At 36.0% G+C, this 21,629-nt stretch overlaps 1 protein-coding gene across 13 annotated transcripts in view; it reads right to left on the reverse strand.

Moving 5' to 3' along the window:
• Positions 1-21,629, reverse strand: part of MEF2C (myocyte enhancer factor 2C) — a 151,538-nt gene that overhangs the window by 68,004 nt on the left and 61,905 nt on the right. For all 13 annotated transcript variants that reach the window (XM_049649787.1, XM_049649798.1, XM_049649795.1 and 10 more), the window contains exon 3: positions 8,056-8,259. In XM_049649787.1, the coding sequence (XP_049505744.1) occupies positions 8,056-8,259 (204 nt within the window). The remainder of the gene's footprint in view (positions 1-8,055; positions 8,260-21,629) is intronic.

Here is a 21,629-nt window from a genome sequence, read left to right on the forward strand (position 1 = left end):
AAGCCAAACAGGGGCGCCTGGGTGGCTCAGTCGGTTGAGTGTCCAACTTCGGCTCAGGTCACGATCTCACAGTTCGTGAGTTCGAGCCCCGCGTTGGGCTCTGGGCTGATGGCTCAGAGCCTGGAGCCTGCTTCCGATTCTGTGTCTCCCTCTCTCTCTGCCCCTCCCCCGTTCATGCTCTGTCTCTCTCTGTCCCAAAAATAAATAAACGTTAAAAAAAAATTTGTTTAAAGCCAAACAATACTACTTTTACTGAGGTGTTATCAACGGCTATCAAATGGTTCAAATATGCTGTCCAACACCAAGTTCCATATGCCATGAAATCTGTAAATATCATTAAAAAGTGACTATAATGATCCAGGCTAAATATTTTCCCCCTTTCCCTTTCATATACTGGGGAGAAAAAACAAAAAATGAAGACTGGTTTCTACTAGGTCAAGAACGATCATGCAAAATGATGATGATAAAGTGGTGGTAATTAATAATGACAAAATGGTTACATCAGTGAGAAAAAGGCTGTATTTTGAAACCTCTTGTCTTTTCTACTATTATTAAATAATTTTCTGTCGACTCTGTGTTAGTACTACTGCCTATAAGCCATTAGAGCTGTGTAGTAACAGGTGAGAGGAAATTCCATTTTATTGCCTTGTGCATATAACTTTAGTGCTCTAACATGCACTTTATTTGCTCAACAATGATCTGTTCAATAAATGAGATGTGAAGCATCTTTTCATGTTTACAAAATACATGTAAATTAAGCAAGAGCATTATTTTTAAAAAAGAAACGAATCTTCAAATTTGATATGTAAAAATCCACTGTGGTAGTTATGACAAATATGAATACATTTTTAGGCCCATTTCTTCTTTTAGACTTTGGGGAATAAATATAAGTGTGATTTATAGGGACTAGTAGAAGTCTTTTAAAGATACGTAAGCAAAAATGAACATTAAAATTAAGCAGAAATTTACTAAACCTTTTTTTCGCAAAATCATTTTTCCCCCTTTTCCTTGGAAGCCTCAACACTGAAAGTTTAAATCTGTCTGGAATATACTAATTCTTTCTTCATTTTTCAGTATTATCTATTGAAAAGCAATTATATACTTGGTTTAACAGAGGACTGGGCAGAGTTACTGAGCTAATCACAGTAAGAACTATTTTAATTATATTTTATAGTAACCTAAGAAGAATTTTTAATGTACTTCAAGAATATTATTTTTCTGAGCTCCTTCATAAAGAAAAACCCTGCTTTTCTGAAGAAATGAAATTACTAATTATAAAGTTAAATACTGGCTCGTGTTGCTTCAAGTAATTTTAAAATAGTAACAAGAAATATCTACCCCCTTTCCGTTCACAAGCTTTGCACTTAAAAAAAAAAAAAAAACAACAAAAAAACCCCAGCACACATTGCCTAGCTCTCTGTCAGTCTGGACAACTTGCAAGTGCTTTCTGACTAGGTAGTAAGTTTACTGATCGACTCTGTGGTTATTGGTTTAGGGGTAAAATATGTTTTTAGTTTTAGGCTGAATGTTTAGTTCTCAATTGGTATCTCTCATAGTGAACATTTATGCTCTGGATTCTAAAATCCACGGTTCCATGGTTCTTTACTTTTGAAATGCACTCCTCAGATTTTATATTGAAAAACTAATCTTGGTGTGAATTTGAGAACACAGTTAGATTAAATGCCTCCTTTTCACATTTCAACCTAGACCAGCGCTGTTGCATGGAATTTTCCGTGATGATCACTGCATTTTACATCTTCCGTGTCCCATTCAGCAGTCACTAGTTGCATGTGGCTACTGAGCCCTTGAAATGTGGCTAGTGCCAATGGGGAAGCGAACTGGACATCTCACCTAATTTTAATTCATTTAAATGTGAATAGTCATGGGGGGCCGAGGGGACTCAGTTGGTTAAGTGTCTGACTCCTAATTTCAGCTCAGGTCATGATCTCACAGTTCATGAGATTGAGCCCCATGTCAGGCTCTGTGCTGACAGCATGGAGCCTGCTTGGGATTCTCTCTCTCTTTATTCCTCTGCCCTTTCCCTGCTCATGTGTTCTCTCTCAAAAAAAAAAAAATTAAAAAATGTGAATAGTCATATGTGGCCAGTGGTTACTGTATTAACACAGATTTGGATTATTTTAGTTTCTTGATTGTGCTTTGAGAAAATTAACCAAATTTTAACAAACTGTTTCATTAGAGCTATAAAAACATTTTTTATACTTTAAGTGAGTAACATTATGCTGCATGATAATCACTGGTATATATCCTGTTATAATTGTTTCCCCCTGTTTATTTATTCTACAAATATATTCTGAGGGCCAAATATTCTGTAGGTAAACAACAGAGATAGGATAGTTCTGGTAAACAACATATGCATAGTCCCTTCCTTCCAGGAGTTTAAAACCCAGTGTGCAACAGGTAATTGGATAACATGGTGCTTTGATGGAGAAAATACAATTCTAACTCTAATACAGAAAAAACACAAGGATGGCTTTCCAAAAGTATAAATTGGGACCTGACCTGAATGAAGGATAAATAAAGGCCAAGAAAAGGCCTAGTAAGGAGTGTTAAAGACAAAACAAATCAGGTTTGGAAAAGCTGAGGAATATAAACATGTTTTGGTGGCTCGAATACTAGATGGCAGCGGTGGGGGAGGGAAACAGCAAAGGGGATTGGCTGGAGAGGAACATATAAACAGGGCCAGATCATGTATAGCCTTGTGAGCAATCTTAAAAACCAATAGTCCTTGAGGGTCTGGTTTATGTTTGTATCTCTGGGCATTCCAAAGCACATACAAAAATTCAACCAATCTTTATTCAGTGAATGCATGAAAAAATAAAAATACAACAAATGACCAAACAAATAAGAGAATGTGCTTTTATTCTTATGAAAAGTATCTATGATGTATATTAAGGAATATACTTGTTATGATGAGCACTGGGTGTTATATGTGAGTCACTAAATTCTATTCCTGAAACTAATATTACACTATACGTTAACTAACTGGAATGTTAATTAACTAATTAAATTCATTTATGTATTTATTTTTTAACTAACTGGAATTTAAATAAAGACTTGAAACAAACAAAAAGAAGCCTATGGAAAGAGCCACATGCTACCTCATTGCAAAAAATTAAAAAAAATAATAAAAAGGAAAAAGTACACCTGTATAATAGATACCTACAGGTATGCATAAAAATAACTTCATATATCTATATTTTATAATAAAAATTGGAACCTATTTAATTAGACATCATGAAAGCTCAGGTAAAATAAACATATTTTCATATTTTATGTCTATTCCTGAATTTGATCATACAGTTTGTAAAAAGTCCATTTCTACCATTTGCTGCATTTGTTTTTCAACAAAAATTACACTCATGAAGTTCTACCATACTATGTAAAGGTGGTTAGTTCATTGATAACCTCCAGGAGCACTGCGAAACAATAAAGTTTATAACCTATTAACATCTTTCCAGTCCTAATTCAGCCCTTAATTACTACTGCTAAAGGAAACATTTTTGTGAAACAACTGTTCTTAGAAGTCTTTAAATCCAAACAAGATTCAGATAACAGAAAATAAAATTTTATGTAAATATTATCTCTAACTTTACTCTCTCTTTCTCTCTCTTACACACGCACACACACACACACGCGTGCACACACACACACACACACACACACCCACTATCTTGCCCATTTGTACATCTAAAAAACAAACCAGTAATGCTCCACTGAGTCAGTTGTGAATCAAATGTTTCTTCTGCGGGAGTTAGGTCCACCTTTTTGATTTCCTAGGGAGCAGCAGAGGACGCCATGTTCCATTCCCCTTCCACACTTAGTCACTTGACTATTGTCCCAGACTGGATGAGCAGCTCAAGAGAATCACTGAATCACTGAAGGGTGACACATTCCCTCCTGGCCAGGTGCTAAGTGACACTCTCATATGGGTTTTGTGGTTAGAAAACATGTGTTGGATACGGAGGTAACCTGTCTGGGACTTCTGTCACTCCAAAGGCCACCTGAAATGGTCTGGTGATCACTGACCTGTTTGAATGAGTTTTGTTAAACTGTTTAGCTTATGTTTTCCTTTCAGTAGCTTGTATTACGTTAATGAGGTTATTATTCCCCTGCCCTCCAACTGTTCCCACACTGATTTTTCTATATGTTCTACATCCTTAACAAGAATGCCTGTCTTCTGCTGTTTCAGAATCCCTTGTACAGTGCTGACTGTAAGCTGACATGTGCTAAATTATTGCTAACAGAAAGACAGCCTGTAAGCATGTCCTGTGGGACTTGAATTCTTCAGGTCATCTTGAAGTGCTCAACACCACATCTTCTTCCAGGAATAGAGCCCAACATCAACTGGGAGGGGAGGAAAGCAGCTAAGAGAACCAGAAGTGGAGGAGCTAAGACAGTTGGAAGAGATGAAATGGACAGTTCTTTAATATCATCAGAATCCCTGCTGAATTTCAATGACCTCATAAACTACTATTTTGAGTAAATGTCCAGTATACTTGTCACATAGTTAAATAAAACGCACTTTCTTCAAAGGAAGCACTTTTAATACAGTAACTGGTTTTGTTGTTTTAAACCAATGGATTAAAAATTTAACACATTTACTAAATCTGGCATATTTATATATTGTATCTAAACAGATATTCAAGCTGCATTATAATATAACAATTAAAAAAACCTATCTCAGTCTGTCTATTAAGTCTTTGTAAGTCTTTGTGCCATTGTAACTGTAGGGCTAATTATCAAGCAAAGACATGATAATTACACAGAGCTTTTTTGCTAAAAGAAGGAATCTTTTACAGCACCCACGCACTGCACAATTTCCTATGACCCTGTAACACTACTCTGGTATGGCCTCAAATTTATATTTTGGTCTAAATGCTGGGAATCATATTATTTCTCTCTCAGTGCCAATCTTTTTTTCTTGTGAGTAAACCGTTTTTGGAGGGTTAAGGGAGAGAGGTAATAGTCCAAATGGGAAATATAAAACTAATGACCCTTCATGAAACATATTATGCTCCTCATTAAACTTACTCAGTTAAATGTATTCCATTAAATTAAAATAAATAGGATTTAAAATTTTACCCAGAAGTAGTAAACTACCTTAACTCCCAACTTTGTGTTAGATTCATTCTTAGAATGGATTCCTCAAGTCCCTGATGTATCCCAGGTTCTTAACTTCCAACACAATTTATGTCTTAGTGCTGCAGAGGTTTTCAAACTTAGTGTGTATAAGAATTACTTGTGAAACCAGTTATAAATGCAGCTCTCCATCCAGATTCCTTCTTCTCCACCAAGTATTTCAAGCATAGTGATTTCAATGAGCTACACTTTCAAAAATATTCTATCTGGGGGTAATGTAAATTTTATCAAGCTTAGGGATCCCACTTTACTTCTTCTTCCATTATCTGTTATTACTAAACTGGAAAAGCCAAATAGGTGAAGAATGTGTGATTCAGGTAGTTGAGCAGGACTGACTTATATTCTCTTCATTCAAAGAATCAAGCCTTCCCTAGTTTTGGTCTAGGAGCCCCAGAATGCCTTTTCGAGAGATTCAGAGCTTTAATTTACTGATATTAAATGCAAGATAATGGAGCTGCTGCTTCACTCTCTTTTAAAAGTATTGCTTTCTTTTTTAAGTTTATTTATTTTTGAGGTGGGGGGGGAGGAGTAGAGGGGGAGGGAGAGTGAGAATCCCAAGCAGGCTCTGTGCCATCAGCATGGAGCCCAATATGGGGCTACAGCTCCTGAACTGTGAGATCATGACCTGAGCCAAAATCAAGAGTCGAATGCTCAATGGACTGAGCCACCCATGTGCCCCTAAAAGTATTGCTTTTAAAAGAACTGTGCTACAAAGGACTTTGAAATTCAATGCCTTCATTTTTAAGATGAGAAAACTTTAGAGAAATAGCTAACTTGTCACATAGCAAGATTGTGCATGACAAGCATTCAAATGCAAGCCCTCTGACTTCCAACCCAGTGCACTTCTCATGGCCTTTAACGATCCCTGGCTCATGGGGCGCCTGGGTGGCTCAGTCAGTTAGGCATCTGACTTCTGCTCAGATCATGATTTTGCAGTTCACGAGTTCAAGTTCCGTGACAGGTTCTGTGCTGATAGCTCAGTCTGGAGCCTGCTTCAGAGTCCGTGTCTCCCTCTCTCTCTATTGTCCTAGACTCTCTCCCCTTCTCGTGCTGTGTCTCTCTATCTTTCTCAAAAATAAATAAACATTAAAAAAAAGTCTGGCTCAGATACCCATCTGTCCAAGAATATGAAAGTCTCGAGAATGTGAAGTTCTCAGTCACCATCAAATCGTCCTGACTAATGCTCTCAGAAGATGAATTTTTTAGATTTTTAAACTCCCTTAAGAAAGCAAATTTTAAAAGTCAACAAAATTTTCAACTACTTTACTATATTTCTACTGCATTTCACAGCATGTTAAGGACTGGAGCAGTTTAGATCTCGACAAATTCCAACTCAACTCTGTGTTACCCTGAAATATCTGTTGTGATGGTTTTGGTAATGAGATGAGTCTTGAGTATAGAGTTGTTTTGTGTTTGGGACTTATGTTAAGTGTGTGTGAACACACATGCACACACACATACAAAGCACCTATGAGATTTGACAGTCAACTAGTTCTGTTCATATTAATGTTTGTTTATGTATTTTCACAGTTACATGTACACATGGATAAAATACTATCTGAAATAACAGTAGGTAAGTTTTATAAATAACCTTAAATTTCAGAATCAAGGCAAGCACACAATTAAAATCATGTCAATGAGAAACCAAAGTGATGTTCAGTAAAGCAAATGTGCAAGTATTTTAAACATATACCACATGAAGTCTACTTATTCACTTTTGCTTCTCTGAAATTATTTGCTTAACCTATTAGGCAAAACACTAAAAAAATTGATGAGCTCAATACTTTTAAAAAACTCCCAATAAAGGCAAAGAAACAAGAATCAGTTTCAGGAACTATAACAGGTAAAGAGAAGATGGAAGTGAGAGGTTGATTAATTTGGTCAAGATTAGTGCTAGATTTTTTTTTTTATAATATAAAACGGTCCAAGTAATGGCAAGAATAACTTGTCCTCTGGCAAACTGACTCTGAATACATACTTTTGTAACACTTATTAATTTTCTCTTAATTCTGGAAAAGCAATCACAGTCTAAGAAACCATGGGGAGACAGGTGAGGAAAACAGACAGATGGGGACAGTCTTCATTATACGTCCTTTTTGGTTTAGTATTCAGTGCTTTTGAAGGGTACTCTAAGGCGATTTAAATAGGATTCAAGCAAGAAGTGTTTAAAACTGTATGGCAATGCTACTTATGCTAATGAATCAAAAACATAAACAACATTTTTGAGTTTTAATGTGATGCTTATTTACTTTTGGCACAAAAAAACGTTTTAAATCTGACTTTGATAAAACACCATGCTAACATTTAGAAATTCATTTCATCAGATTTCTGATTCCCTGTACATGAACAATGCTACACTAAATCATATAATTGGGGGAAAACATTTCTAGCATAATAACTGTCTTTACTTTTGCAGTAAGAATGCATTAGGAAGAATGAATTAGAAAGAAGAGACAAAGTTAAAAATTGAAGTGTAAGGCTGGGGTGAGATCACTTTTTTCTTTTGACTGTGTTGTAAAACTAGTCTATATCTGAAAGAAATTATCAAAAGTATTCTAAAGCCCTCTGTTGGCCACAGTTCCCAAGTCTGGGACAGGACAATTTCTTTGTCCCCACACGGCCGTGGGCAATGATGACTTATGGAGGATGAGGTCAATACACTGACACTGGTGCCTGATTTCTAGAAGGGAGCAGGTTTACATTGTCCCTATCACCTGTCATTCTAACTTCCGTTTTGTGGGGATAGAAAGGGTGGGGTAATGTTGGGATGATAACCACGGGGACATCTGTGGAGATACAAACAACTTAGGAAAAGGAAGGGGTGTGCGCGCGAGGTTCAAGGACCACGCGGCTCCGCCATTATTATTGGTTCGTCAACCACGCATGCGCTCTCACCTCCACGATGTCAGAGTTTGTCCGGCTCTCGTGCGGCTCGTTGTACTCCGTGTACTTGAGCAGCACCTTGTCCATGTCGGTGCTGGCATACTGGAACAGCTTGTTGGTGCTGTTGAAGATGATCAGCGCGATCTCACAGTCACAGAGCACGCTCAGCTCGTACGCCTTCTTCATCAACCCAAATTTCCTCTTTGTAAATGTCACCTGGAAAATAGAAAGCAGGCAGGGAATTTTTTTTTTTTTTTTTTTGGGAAAAGAAAACACATAGGTTTTTTTTTTGTTTCTTTTCTTTCTTTCTTTCTTTTTTTTTTTTTAACAGTCTTCTTTTCCTTTGTGAAACAAAGTGTGTCATTGTCAGAGCCCTTGGGCACTAACACATTTGGAAAGAAAGCAAATAAATCTAAAACTAATTTCTGCTTAGAATTTGAAAAGTGTGATTTCTAGCTTGTTGCTGAATGTGAAACTGTAAATGCCAGATTTAATGTAGGGGATTTTAATGAAAGTGACCAGAGAACTATTCATGTTTTTTGGAGCAATTTAAGATTTAAGAAAATTAATTTCAGCATGGTTAACATCATTCCCAATTATAAGTCTGGAGGTTATTTTTGACCACTTAAAGACTGAACATAGCATTTTAGATGTGTGTTGAGAAAGTCTTTGTGTGTGTGTGTTCAAAAATTCTTAAAATTGTTTAGTTTCTTGCCATTTAATTGAAAACATTCAAAGGGATAGGACTATGCTTTCAGACAGTATTGTATTCTGTTTTCTAGAACTACAGCAGAAAGTTGGGAAGTATGTTAGCCATAATACTGTTAGGGGTCTGTTTTCAATCTTTTGTGTATCTTTCTTCCTCTCTCAGGCCAGAAACTGTATTGTTATCTTTGCCTTTTTCTTCTTTTAATCTAATCTATTACCAAGTCCCACAATTCCTTCCCTTGAAATGTTTCTCAGGTTCACACTTTCTTGTCTATTTCCCAGGCGGCTCTATCATTCCTGTCCTTATCGGTTTCCTGTCCTAGATGATCTCCTTGTCTGAAATCATTCCCTCCTCAATTCATCCCCAGTCTTCAAAACCCCACTCTTTACACTGCCTTTCTCTCCTGATGTGCCCTCTGCAACAGCTCCCTTTCTCTGACTTCGAATTATTTCCTACCTGGCAGGGCTACCAAACGTAAATAAAAATTTCAGTATTCCCAATTTCATTCCTCTCTTGATTACACTCCAGTCCGCCCACCAAAAACCATGGACATTCTTCACTGTAAGACTTTATATGGTCCAGCATTTCCCAGCAAGTCTTCTGTGGAGTATCATTTCTACAAAATACCCCATAAGATACCCCATAAGACAAAACGTTTAGCGGCCCAATGCATTTGGGAAATGAAGCACACTGAAAAATCAAAGGCTGAAAATGTCTTTTAAACTATTTAATCTGCTGCCCAAACCTATTGCTGACAGAATGTTTGTTTCTCTGCTTATTTATTTATTTATTTATTTATTTACAGGGGCACTTATTATCATTTTTTAAAGCTAGGTTTTTGAGGCATATGCTCCAGGAAATGCTGACTAAATCAATTTAGCTTATTTTTATTTATTTTTCTTGTATGCATTGACGTATGTATGCATTTATGCATGCTCCATGCTTAGCGTGGAGCCCAACATAGTGCTGGAACTCATGGCCCTGAGATCAAGGCCTGAGCTAAGATGGAGATTCAAACACTGAATTGACTCACCCAGGTGTACCTAATTCAGCTGATTTTTAAAGGGACTATTTAAGTTTTTTTCTTGCTTTCTAATCCAACCCATCTTGCAGAGGCCAGTTCAGTTCTATCTAATACCTATTTGTGCGTAATTCCCAAATTTAGATTCCCAATCCTCCCTTTTTTTTTTCCATCTGCAAACACCCAGTGGATCTCCTCCAGTCCTATGTCTATCTGAACGTCACAGTAATCTCTCAAACCTCCAAAGCTTAAGCCCATTATCTTCATCCTCGAATCTGCTCCCCGTTTTGGACTGGCCATCTCACAATAAACTCAATCACCCAAACTAGAGACCTCAGAGTGAACTTTGAATCCTGCTCCATCCCACACACCTAAATAAATGTGTTGACAGGAACTGTGGGTGAGCAGACAGAAGACCTGACCTCCTGGTCTCCTCAGTCCTCCACACTTTGTTAATACTGTTTTACCTATTACCCTTTATATTTTCCTTAATAGCATTTATCACATTTTATAATTTGTTTATTTTTGTGTGTGATCATTTATTTAATGTCTGTCTCCTTCTCTACAGTGCATGTTCCACAAGGCCATATGCCATTTGTATTTGTTCACTGTTGAATGCCCAGTGCTTGGAACAGCAGACACGTATGGGCTCATGGTAAAAATCTACAGTATAAAACTCAAACAAGGAAAACTTTATGTGAAGTTTTTAGAAATATCAAATTGATGGATGCTATCTAAAATTATGTGATAGCTTTTCCCATGAAATATTTTTGGCAACTCATAAGCAGAATTTTAAAAAAAAATCTATACTTAATGATTATATTGTTTTTATCACATTTGCATTAAAGGCAGCATGGTAGAAAGGGAAGAACATGGGGCTTGGATTCAGAGGACCCCGGATTTGAATGTGGAACTTGCTATTTACTAGTCATGAGAAATTCTCTTAATTTCTTTCAGTTGAATTTTTCTCTGAGTTTGATTTTTCATCTGCAAAACGGAGAGAATGCCTACTCTTAAGAGTTGCTGTGAGGACTGTATAAAATAAACACATGTATAGTATTAAGCACAGTACTTAACACTGAAGCTCAAAAAAACTACTTCTCATTCCTCACTTGGTTGATTTACACAAGAAGAAGAGCTTACGAAGTATGTCTATGTTGGTGACTAGAAGAGTCTACTGATTAAGGCTATTTGAAGATCTTATTATTCCTAATACAAAGATAAAGCTGAACTATGGAATCCGTACTGATCTTTCTTTGGAAAATATGGTATTTATCAGCCCACATCAGCTAGTCAATTATCTACTCGGGTATGTTATTTACATTTCAACTTGGGACAATTTTTCTTTGTAAAAATTGCCAATGCCTTACCTTTTGTTTTATGTTTATTGACTGTCTTTCTAAAGCACTTCTAATAAAACATAGCTAGTGTTTTATTTCATATCTAGTTATACTACTTTAGATACTTTTATTCTAGTACATTCAGATGAGTCATGATTCATATTAATAATGAGGTAAATAAAGACTATTTCTTTGAGGGGTACCTGGGTAGCTCAGTTCATTAAGTGTTGGACTTTTGGTTTTGGCTCAGGTCATGATCTCACAGTTTGTGAGTTCGAGCCCTGCGTTGGGCTCTGCACTGACAGTGTGGAGTCTGCTTGGAATTCTCTCTCTCCCTCTGTCTCTGCCCCTCCTTTGCTCTCTGTCCGTCTCTCTCTCTCTCAAAAAAAAAAAAAAGGCTATCTTTTTGGAATGGATAAAGAATCATAATAATTAATTACATAGACATACAAAATGTCTTTTAACATTTATTTTAGATGAAATTTGGTTGTGCAAATGTACTTGCACATGGGTATTTTATTTAGTGAAACAGTGTACAGAGTAGGTTCAATGCAGACGGCACTGGCCCAAAATACTTTCATATATCTAAAACCACTTTTAATCAGACTTTCATAACCACAAACTGTAGGTGGAATGTCTCAATACAGTATGGTTTCTGTTGTACTCAAACCTCAGAATTTAGCACGTTACAACACTCGCCATCAAAGTACGTTTCAGCACAGAAATATCACTAAAGCTACTATTTGTGTTTACTTTGAATTACTCCTCAACTTTTGTGTAAGCAAATAGGCTAGTGGATAATGCATACTTATTTAATAATACCTGTCAAAAAAGTCAGTGCATATAGCTTCTTTTCATTAAAACTGCAAACTGAAATGGTGCTGACTGTATTAAAGCATTTAAGAAAATATCTTCAAAATCTACTCTTAATTGCTCTAAATTTAATTCTGTATTATGTTCATGCTCTTCATAGCATACTCAAAATGTATTTTATAATGCTTTTTCTCATTGTGCATAGTTAGATAAAACTGTTTTTTAAGCATTAAGCTTTCTAAAGAGACCCAGGATATTACTCTTCGTTTAAAATATGCCACTCAATGACAAAGATTGCAATTCAGAGCTTTTATACTTAAATATAATAATGTATTGTAATGATTACATTTTCATAACTTGACAATAATTTGTCACGGGGACAAGTCCATTTCTATTTAAATAACATATTTGTAACATTAGGTGAGATGGAAAACTGTTTTTATAAGTGGTTAGGCAAAGAGATGCTCTTTTCCAGTGTTCTACATCAATCAAGGTGCACTGACAAGAGAATAAAGCCGGTAGTGTTTAGTGGACATTGTAACTCGGCATTTAGTTTTCAGAATTAAAGAGATTTAATATGTAATATATGCATGGAAAACAAAATTAGTCTGTAAGCAATGACCATTTTATGTTTTTTTCTTTACTTCTGGAAACAGCCCCAAATATAATGATGATGTTATAGTAAGAGGTTTCAGTAACCTCGAGTTTTAAATCCTAGCATATGGGCAAGCATCACACATCTTACATTTACAATTACTTTAGAACTTACTAGGTATGAATCAGGAATTGAAATTAGAATTTGAAATTGAGAAAAGTCACATTCATTAAACATACAGATCCATACAACTCAGTTATAAAGAAATTTGGTAAATCTATTCACAGAAACAAAAATAATTCAAGCAATTTTGAATGAACGTTTTCTATATGCCAGATGAGAAGTAATATTTATTGACTATTCTCCATGTCAGACATTTGTGCTAGATGCTGGGGCTTCTATTACATATATATCTTCCTGAAGAGTTCACGTCTCTTCCTCATGGCTGGAAAAAAATAGTCATTTACTTCATTAATGGTTAAAAGCGATTTTCTTTATTTGAAAAAAATGCACTACTTATTTAATAGCATTATCTTTTCAGTCATGTGTAATGATTTCGCATTTTTATCTAGAGTTGGGTGAATTCAGTTTGTGTTTTCTGACCAACCTTTTCTCTAGACTGAACAGGAAAAATAACAGTAGATGTTAACCCAATCAGGTGAATATGAAATGAAGCCTACCATATTGGTTATTTCTTATCTTGTTCTTAGTGAAACATGATTGTGGCATTATGCCCCTCCCCATTTCCATCTGGTTGCTGGCAGGCTCCCATCAAGCTGCAAGGCTTCAATTAGTGTAAATGCCAATTTCTTCTACGAAGCTTTCATTGTTATATTCAGATAGAACTCATTTTTCCCTCATGGTGGTCCTCTAGAACTTTTTACAAACCTTTACCATGAGACTTATTCTAATATTATAGAGTTCGTTGTTTAGGAGTCTGCCTCTCCTATTGGCTTTGAGTTCTCCAAAGACCCTGTCTTGGGCTTCATATAAACTAGGCAGTGGACACTCAAAGAACATTTGCTGAGCTGGTGGATTACAGAATGGAAATAGTCTATTTTAAAGTCTGAATGTTTGGTGTGTGGCCAAATTTGATGAAAAAGATGAGGTTCTAAAGAAATTGTGGCATGAAGTCAAAGACCCTCTCCCTTTTTTGTAGAAATAAGATAACTTTGTTTTATAGCTTTTGAGCTAAAATAGCTTTTGCAAAGATTAAGCTCATTTAGATTTTTAAAAAAGTATTTCAACAGGATCTGCCACAGGGGCTTTATTGTTTTGTTTGCTACCTTTCAAATTAACCACTTGAAGGTTTGAACACTTAAGGTTTTAGAGGAAGAAACCAACTTTCAATTATGTTGGTTTCTTATAAAGCTTGTTTTTATAAGATTTCAATAAAAATTTGCTCCCGAGAGAAAAATAATAAAGTCTAAACGTGTCAATATAATTTTCTGCTAAAAGTAGATACCTTTTTTTACTTGACTTTTTGACAATTTAATCTCTCAAAAATAATAGATTTTGGATATATGTATTTGTTTTACTAAAAAAGTTCACCTGTTAGTGACAGGAATCTTGAGACAAAGACTTACACCACTTTGGAATCTTAGAGAAGCTAGAGAGTGTCTAGAGAGAAATACACGTGTACATATGCTCTAGATTTCAAGAAAAAATATATATCAATAAGTTCAGAGAAAAATGGTCTTTATTACTTTCCTAGATGATTCATCATGAAGGATGGAAAAGTGTGAAGATAAAAATTTAATTTTATAGTCACAAGATACAGAGATAAAGGGAGAGGATCTGCAAAATGCATTCTTTGAGCAAAAATTCACTGAACTTTCCAATGAGTTAAGATTTTCAAAAAACATGTATTTGGCAAAGAAAGTATTCAACAAAGTCCTCATCACGGTATTATAGAATTGATACTAGCTGGTAGTAATTTTTATCATTGGATTAGATGAAGATGTAGAAGGCATGCTTATAAGATCTGCATATAAAAATAAATCTGGTAGAGTGTCTATCCATAGCCGCCTCTACAGACTAGAAAGCTGGTCACAAACAATACGATGAAAAAGGTAATTTTAAAGTCTTTGTTCATATTTTTTAAAAAAACAATTCTGGAAGCTCAGGTTGGAGGAAAATTAATGTGGTGGCTGATATGGGGGAAAGGATCTAAAGTTGTAGTGTTCCAGAGTGGGAATTAATTATTCTAATGATCTTTTTGTTAGTACTAATTAATCTTTGGCACTGTATTCAGTTCTGAGAATTACATTTTACCATGACACTGACAAAATCAGTGTCTATAGGATGGCAAATAGGTTGATGTAGGATGTAAGAATAATTTTGCATTAGAAATCATTAAGGGAATCCGGAATGTTCAATCCAGAGAAATAGAGTTAAAAGTGATTTGCTAAACACTTTCCAAGATCTGAAGATTTCTGGCCATGTAAAGAGGCAGATGAGTTATTCTGTTTTACTCTACATATTAGAAAGCATTGCTGAAAATCTTTTAAAGAGGCTCAAAATAGAACATCTAGGGAGGAGAACTATCAAAGAGTGGATCTAGTCTGACAAAGTAGGAAGAGTTCATTCCTGAGAAGGTTTAAGTACAGCTGCATATCAAGGAAGGCACAGAAGGTATTCCTGAATTAAGCAGAAGCTGGACCAGAGACCTTTAAAATATTTATTTCAGATTTTAGATGTTCAGATTCTATGCCTAGATAGCACACACTTCTAGGTCAAGGGGAAAATTTGACTGAATGGTAATATGGTTGAAAACAAGAATCTATTTCTGTAATTTCATTCTATAAAATGCCTGTGTTTTGGTTACCCAATCTCATCAATATATTATCATAATCACCTCTAATTTCCATATTCCAAGAAGTAAAACAGGGTCACTTTCTTTTTATAGTTAGATGAGATACAAAGACTGTAAAGAATTTGAGTTACAATATTAAATTATGGACAGGGCTGAAAATGCACAGAAAAATAATTGTCCAGATTGATAAAATAGAAAATTCACACTATTAAGATATTTTTAAAGAAGTAGTATATATGCATCATTACTGGGGCAGTGTGGTATAGAAGCAAAAATATAGGAATTGAAAATCAAGTCGGAGCTCTGCCATTTATGAGCTGTGTGCTCTTGGGTAAATTGTTTAACTTATCTGAATCCTGGTTTCTTCAACCACAAAGTGGAGGTTATAATGGACATCTTGCAGAGTCATGAGAGTTCACCGAGGGCCATAATAAAAGTGTAAGTGACTTGTTGACTGTGAAACACTATACAAGGCAGGTAGTATTTTTTCTCTGATGCATCAGGCTCAGTTAGTTCTTGTTACATACGGTAAAAGACTGCTGTCCTAGTACCTGCCAACTTGGGTTAACATTATGTCTAGGCTAGAGTTTCTCTCTCAACTAGACCTTGAACTTTCCGTGGAAGCTCAGAACTTCTCTTTTCCAATCTTATGTCCTGAAGTCCCAGAACAAAACTTGGCTAAATATTTGTTGAATGAATGAAAGGATAGGTGCATGGAGCAATTACACCTTTTTTGCCACCCAAAATGAATGGCTAAAAATGAATTTCAGTGCATGCTCAAACTATGTTAATAGGACATAGGAAATTTGCCACCGAGAGGAAAATTTCACATAGTTCTTTTTCTTTTTTGCCATATTAACTTATGGGGAAAATATGCTTTTGGTAAAACTGAAATTCAGGACAGAAATTGGAGTGGGCCAAATTTTGTGTATGGGTTTGTTGGTGAAATTATCATATTTCTTATGATTGTTTTTTTGGTAAGTGTTGACTTCATTTGGTGACTTTTTTTCTAAGAAGTTAAAGACTTTATAATAAGTTATCTCACCACATTTGACTGTATCTCTTTTAAGTTAGCATACGGCACAGCTTACCATCCCCATTTCTCAGATGATACTTTTGTAAATGAAGACATAAAGTGTCACAAAACTAGTCCTTGGATGAACTAGAAATACAACCCTTTTCACACAAAATTCATCCTTCTTTCCTCTAGTTGTTTTTCCCTCTTCTAGCTCGCCATGCATTTCAGGGGCTGACGGGCGGCACAGTATGAATCCCATCAACTGTTCACTGAGCAGTGTACAGGCACATTAAGAATTGTCAGCAATTCCGATGAGTACAAGCAGAATAGTGCATGAACTATTAATTCATGTAAGGATAGCTTTCTAGGTTAAAGTAAAAAAAAATAATAATACAGAAATTGAGAAGAAGTTGGCTTCTATGTTCTCACAATAAACCAAAGCTCCTTTTGTGTGGGTGCTTCAGCCACTTCTGCCCTCAGGACCTCCAGCCATTCCCACTAAAGCCAGTGAGAACCACATGCATGCACCAGTGGGCACACACTAGTTCTATATTTATGGATGTTTATTTAAATTTCACAAAATGAGAAATATTTTGGTTGGTAGCAAATACAGCTCTGTTTACAGCCAGAATAAAAAAGGTAGGACTCTGATTTACACATAGGCAATGTAAATATCAAGTTCTAAAAACAGAGGACAAGACCTGTATCATTTCCTACAGGGTAGGGATATTAGTGTGATTACTGTGTAATGGAAGGGGCATTTAATAATGAGTCTCCCGGCCACATGTGTGCCTGCTCCGTTCACCCTCCCAATCTGGGCTGTGTTCACGTAAAGTTACCTCAGGAGAACTTTCCTGCCATATAAACTGTGAGAGCCCTCGTATCTTACAGGAGTTCTGAAAAATTGAAAGAAAAGACCTTTGGAAACAGCAGCTACTCACATCTCTGAGAATAAGTGAGTCCTGAACTCTAGAACCTTTGATGCATTGCTAAGGAAAGCAACAATAACTTTATCTATGGGTCCCTGATACTTCTTTCCACCACCCAGAACACTGTCAGCTGAATCTTAATTGAACTGCTCAATGAGTGGAAAACTTTTTGTTCAGTTCTTTAATTCATAAAGTGACATTAGTTTCTTTGTTTTACAACATATTTGGGACTAATATACCCAACTAATTCTACTTTCAAAGTTTTGAGGCTTTATCTTTTTGTTGTTGTTGTTGTCCAACAAGAGTCACGAGAAATATAACCCGCATCCTATGAAAATATTTTAGATTTAGATCCATTCCGCCTTACTCCCAACATAGATAGTTTCTCAGTTTCCTCCTGGTTAAGGAAATGGAACGACTAATGAAGGATAAGATGGACAGTTCATAGATACAATGCGCTCTCTAATCCAGAGGCACGAAGTCTTCCTATGTGTTTAATGGGTTAGGGATGGAGTCAAGAGTCTGCAACGACAATCTCTAATTGAAAAAAAAGGGAAATGCCCTCTTAAATGCTCTTTTTCTTCCCCTGGCTTGCTCTGACAGTAAGTAATGGTACAACTGTTCTACACTATTCCTCTTCAATTTTATTTTGTTTAATTCAGTCTGTCATTAGAAAGGCTTGCGAGCTTTAGGCTTGATGATTACTCTCGGTGGGAGGAAGTAATGCCACTGCAGACTCGTGTTAGACAAGCGCTCCTTTATACAATGACGGGGCCTGCCATCGTAAATGAAAGGCTCTTTAAAGAGCAGTGAGGGACTCTTTTAAGCAGACTGCTACCATGTGCTTGTAACCCTCCAGCACAACTTGCGAGGATGAGACAGCAATGTGTTCTGCTGCAAAGAGGACTATTGTCCTCGTTGGCCTCAAGCGCATTGAGCCGCGTTTCACTGCAGTGTAGCAGGATTTCCAAAGGGTTTGCAAGGAGTAGTTCCTAAAATTCCGATCAGAATAAAAGAATGAAAACAGGGGTTTGAGAGTGTGGAATTTAGAATTCTACCATCTCCTCACCCGAAGCCAACCCCCAAGCCCCAAAATAAAATTTAAAATTTTGTGCACTGCACTCTGTTTTGAGGAAAAATAATAAACAATGGGTTAGATCACAGTTAAATAGTTGAATGTATATGAATAAACTTGAATGTTTATTCACAGACTCACAGGGTCTGGGTTTTAAAACTTGTCATAGCTAATTTCTGATACATCTGTCTCCAGGAGGAAAAGAAAGATGATCTACAATTATTAAAATTACCAGGATTTAAAAGATTTTGTTGTAGTCCATTTTTAAGCCTAAAAATGTTCTGGATTTTAAAGAGATGACTATAACACACAGTATGTTTTTAATTTTTTATATGTGCTATTCAGGTCTCCTTGGTTCATTAAAAGGCTGATTTATGTTCTAAATTCAATCTGTAAATGCAGCCATAAAATAAATACCTCTATCTATTTCTCTATACCCCATATACGCAAAAAATATTTGAATATGAGACAAATTAAATAAACCAGATTAATATTTTGGGGGCAAAAACATGTTTACTAGTTTAACAAAGCCAAAATGTACCTAAGGTAAAGGTCAAAGACTACTTCATTCCCTGCTGAGCAAATGCTCAGGAAGCACATTTGTCTACGTTTCCTGTCATAACAGGAAGAGTGTAACTTCTTCCTTTCCACGATGGCTTCAGTTTTACCTCCTAACTCCAATATTTTCTCCCTCAGGGCCTTCCAAATCAATCCTCACAAGACAGAAGGCAGGAGGCTGTCTCCGTTGTAGTTTCCAAACAGTTGCGTTTGTTGAAATGTTATTTAAATGTTAGTGATTTCTTAAGCTAAACTGTTCCAACTTAAAATTAAAAGTCAAATTTCCAAACATTTAGAGTGGATCTCTTATTCCTATTAGTGGTTCAACATATTTCAAAGGAAATGCAAATATATATTCCATATTATGCAATTTCATTTACTTCAAGTTAATTACGTTATTTTTCTTTTTAGACCAAAGTTATTATTCTGGGGGTGGGGAGGGAGAGTTGCCATATTGTCTTCAATAAGAGTATGTGGGGGATGTAAACTTTAAAAATACTTGCATCAAATTTTTGAAAGAGCTTATTTTAAACGAATAAATTATAATGTTAGAGGAAGTCTAGACTGCAAAGGACAGAGCTTTTGAGAAAATTAGCAACACGTTCTTTAATCTACAGTTTGGAAGAAACCTCTGGGCTTATGTGGTCTATTTATAATGTTAATATTTTTAGGGTTGGTTTCTTAGTAATACAATGTCACACACTTTGGTTTGTGCATTTGCAAAACAAAAGGTGACTTATTGCAAACAGAATGGGGTGTGCATGCATTCACAGAGGTGGAAGGTGCCATTCAATGCCAACTCTCTACACAAACTGATGGAGATACAATGAACACAAACGTGGGAAATTCTCTAAATTATAGTTTTAAATGAAAATTGAATGAGATATACAAACTAGAACTGAAACAACAAGACGTCTTGAAGCCCTCCAGTTTGTGCAGATTGTTACTGTATTCCTTGTGAAAATTTTGGCACCTCTTGGATTCCCTATCAAAGGAAACCTAATGAATGAATTTGATGGCAGTTGAGACAATACTTCTCTGGTAGTCAAGGAATAGAGTTAGTGGATATAAATATAAAATAGCTCACATGTATGGGATGTATAGTAAATGTGTGGTGCACTATTTCTATGTTTCACCCATATACTGGGGAGACCATTTGTGAACTGTTTTTAAATTGCTAGGAACAGAACAGAAATGAGTGGCCTGATGTCATAGCTGCTCAATGTACATCGGAACACTCTAGCTACCTCTTTGATTTGGAAACTCACAAAATACATTTTTTTTTTCTTCTGGTTTCCTTTTTCAGTATCTTCAAACACCAGTAATTCCAGCTCTCTGAACAAAAACTTTTCCCCCTGGTGATTTTAAGATTAATGAAAGAATGATTTAACTTAAATGCTGGGGAACCTTTAAGTAGGAGCCCACAGGATGCATCAATATACCTATAATTCAATTCTGAAATGTTCTATGCCCTAATTCATTACTATGATACACTCTAATTATTTATTGATACCAAGTTTAGGGAGGCAGTTTAGCTGTTAAGAAATGATACTGAGAGTAAAAAAGGCTTAATAATCACCAATATCAGTTATCTGTGAATTTATTTTAGATTTAAATCAGTATTTCTGTGATTTTTTAAAACTTAAAAAAAATGCTTTTATTTATTTTTGAGAGAGAGAGAGAGACTGTGCATGTGCTCATGCAAGGCGGGGGAGCGGCAGAGAGAGGGGGACAGATGATCTGAAGCAGGCTCTGCACTGATAACAGCAAGCCCCATGTGGGGCTCGAACTCACCAACTGGGAGATCATGACCTGAACCGAAGTTAGATGCTCAACCGACTGAGCCACCCAGGCATCCCTATTTAAACTTCTGATTCACTTGATTTAAAACAAGCTTCCAGATATTCATGGACTAACATGTATAACTCTTTGATAGCAATTTAAGTATAATTTCCTCTCAGATAATATATACTTGCTTGGTATGCATACAGGCAATGGACAAAAATGTAAGTTCTGTTCGTGCAGATGACAAAAGAAAAAGTATGACTGGAATAATCTGTTCAACTCATGGTTTAGAATTAATTACAAAGTTATCTTCCTGAAGCCATTTATTTGTCTTTCTAAATTATCAAGTTCCTCACATTTAAAGAGTAGGTTAGTAGGTTTTTACCCTCAGGTTTAGAACTGTAATTAGCCTTTTATTTACTGGCATTCTGGATATCACCTTGAAGGAACATTACAGTACAATTTTCACTGAAATTTTAGCTAAAATTCTAAGAACAGCCTAAAATAGTGGAAAGTAGCAGAAAGTAAGGAATAATACTTGTTTCTTTTGAGAGTCATTTGATGAAATCAATAAATCTCTTTTATTCACTTTATTATTTTTTTTAAAAATTTTTTAATCTTTATTTATTTTTGAGAGAGAGAGACAGTGTGTGAGCAGGGGAGGAGCAGAGAGAGAGGGAGACGCAGAATCTGAAGCAGGCTCCAGGCTCTGAGCTGTCAGCACCGAGCCCGATGTGGGGCTCGAACTCATGAACCGTGAGATCACGACCTAAGCCGAAGCCGGATGCTCAACCGACTGAGCCACCCAGGCACCCCTCTTTTATTCACCTTAAAAAAGATTAGATTTCGTTTAAAAACATCCTTATGTAGAAACTGTTCACAGGTTGCATCTACACTGAACATATTTCTCCGAGTTCTTTTTTTCTAA

The sequence above is a fragment of the Panthera uncia genome (assembly GCF_023721935.1).
Source record: "Panthera uncia isolate 11264 chromosome A1 unlocalized genomic scaffold, Puncia_PCG_1.0 HiC_scaffold_17, whole genome shotgun sequence".
Lineage (NCBI taxonomy): Eukaryota > Metazoa > Chordata > Mammalia > Carnivora > Felidae > Panthera > Panthera uncia.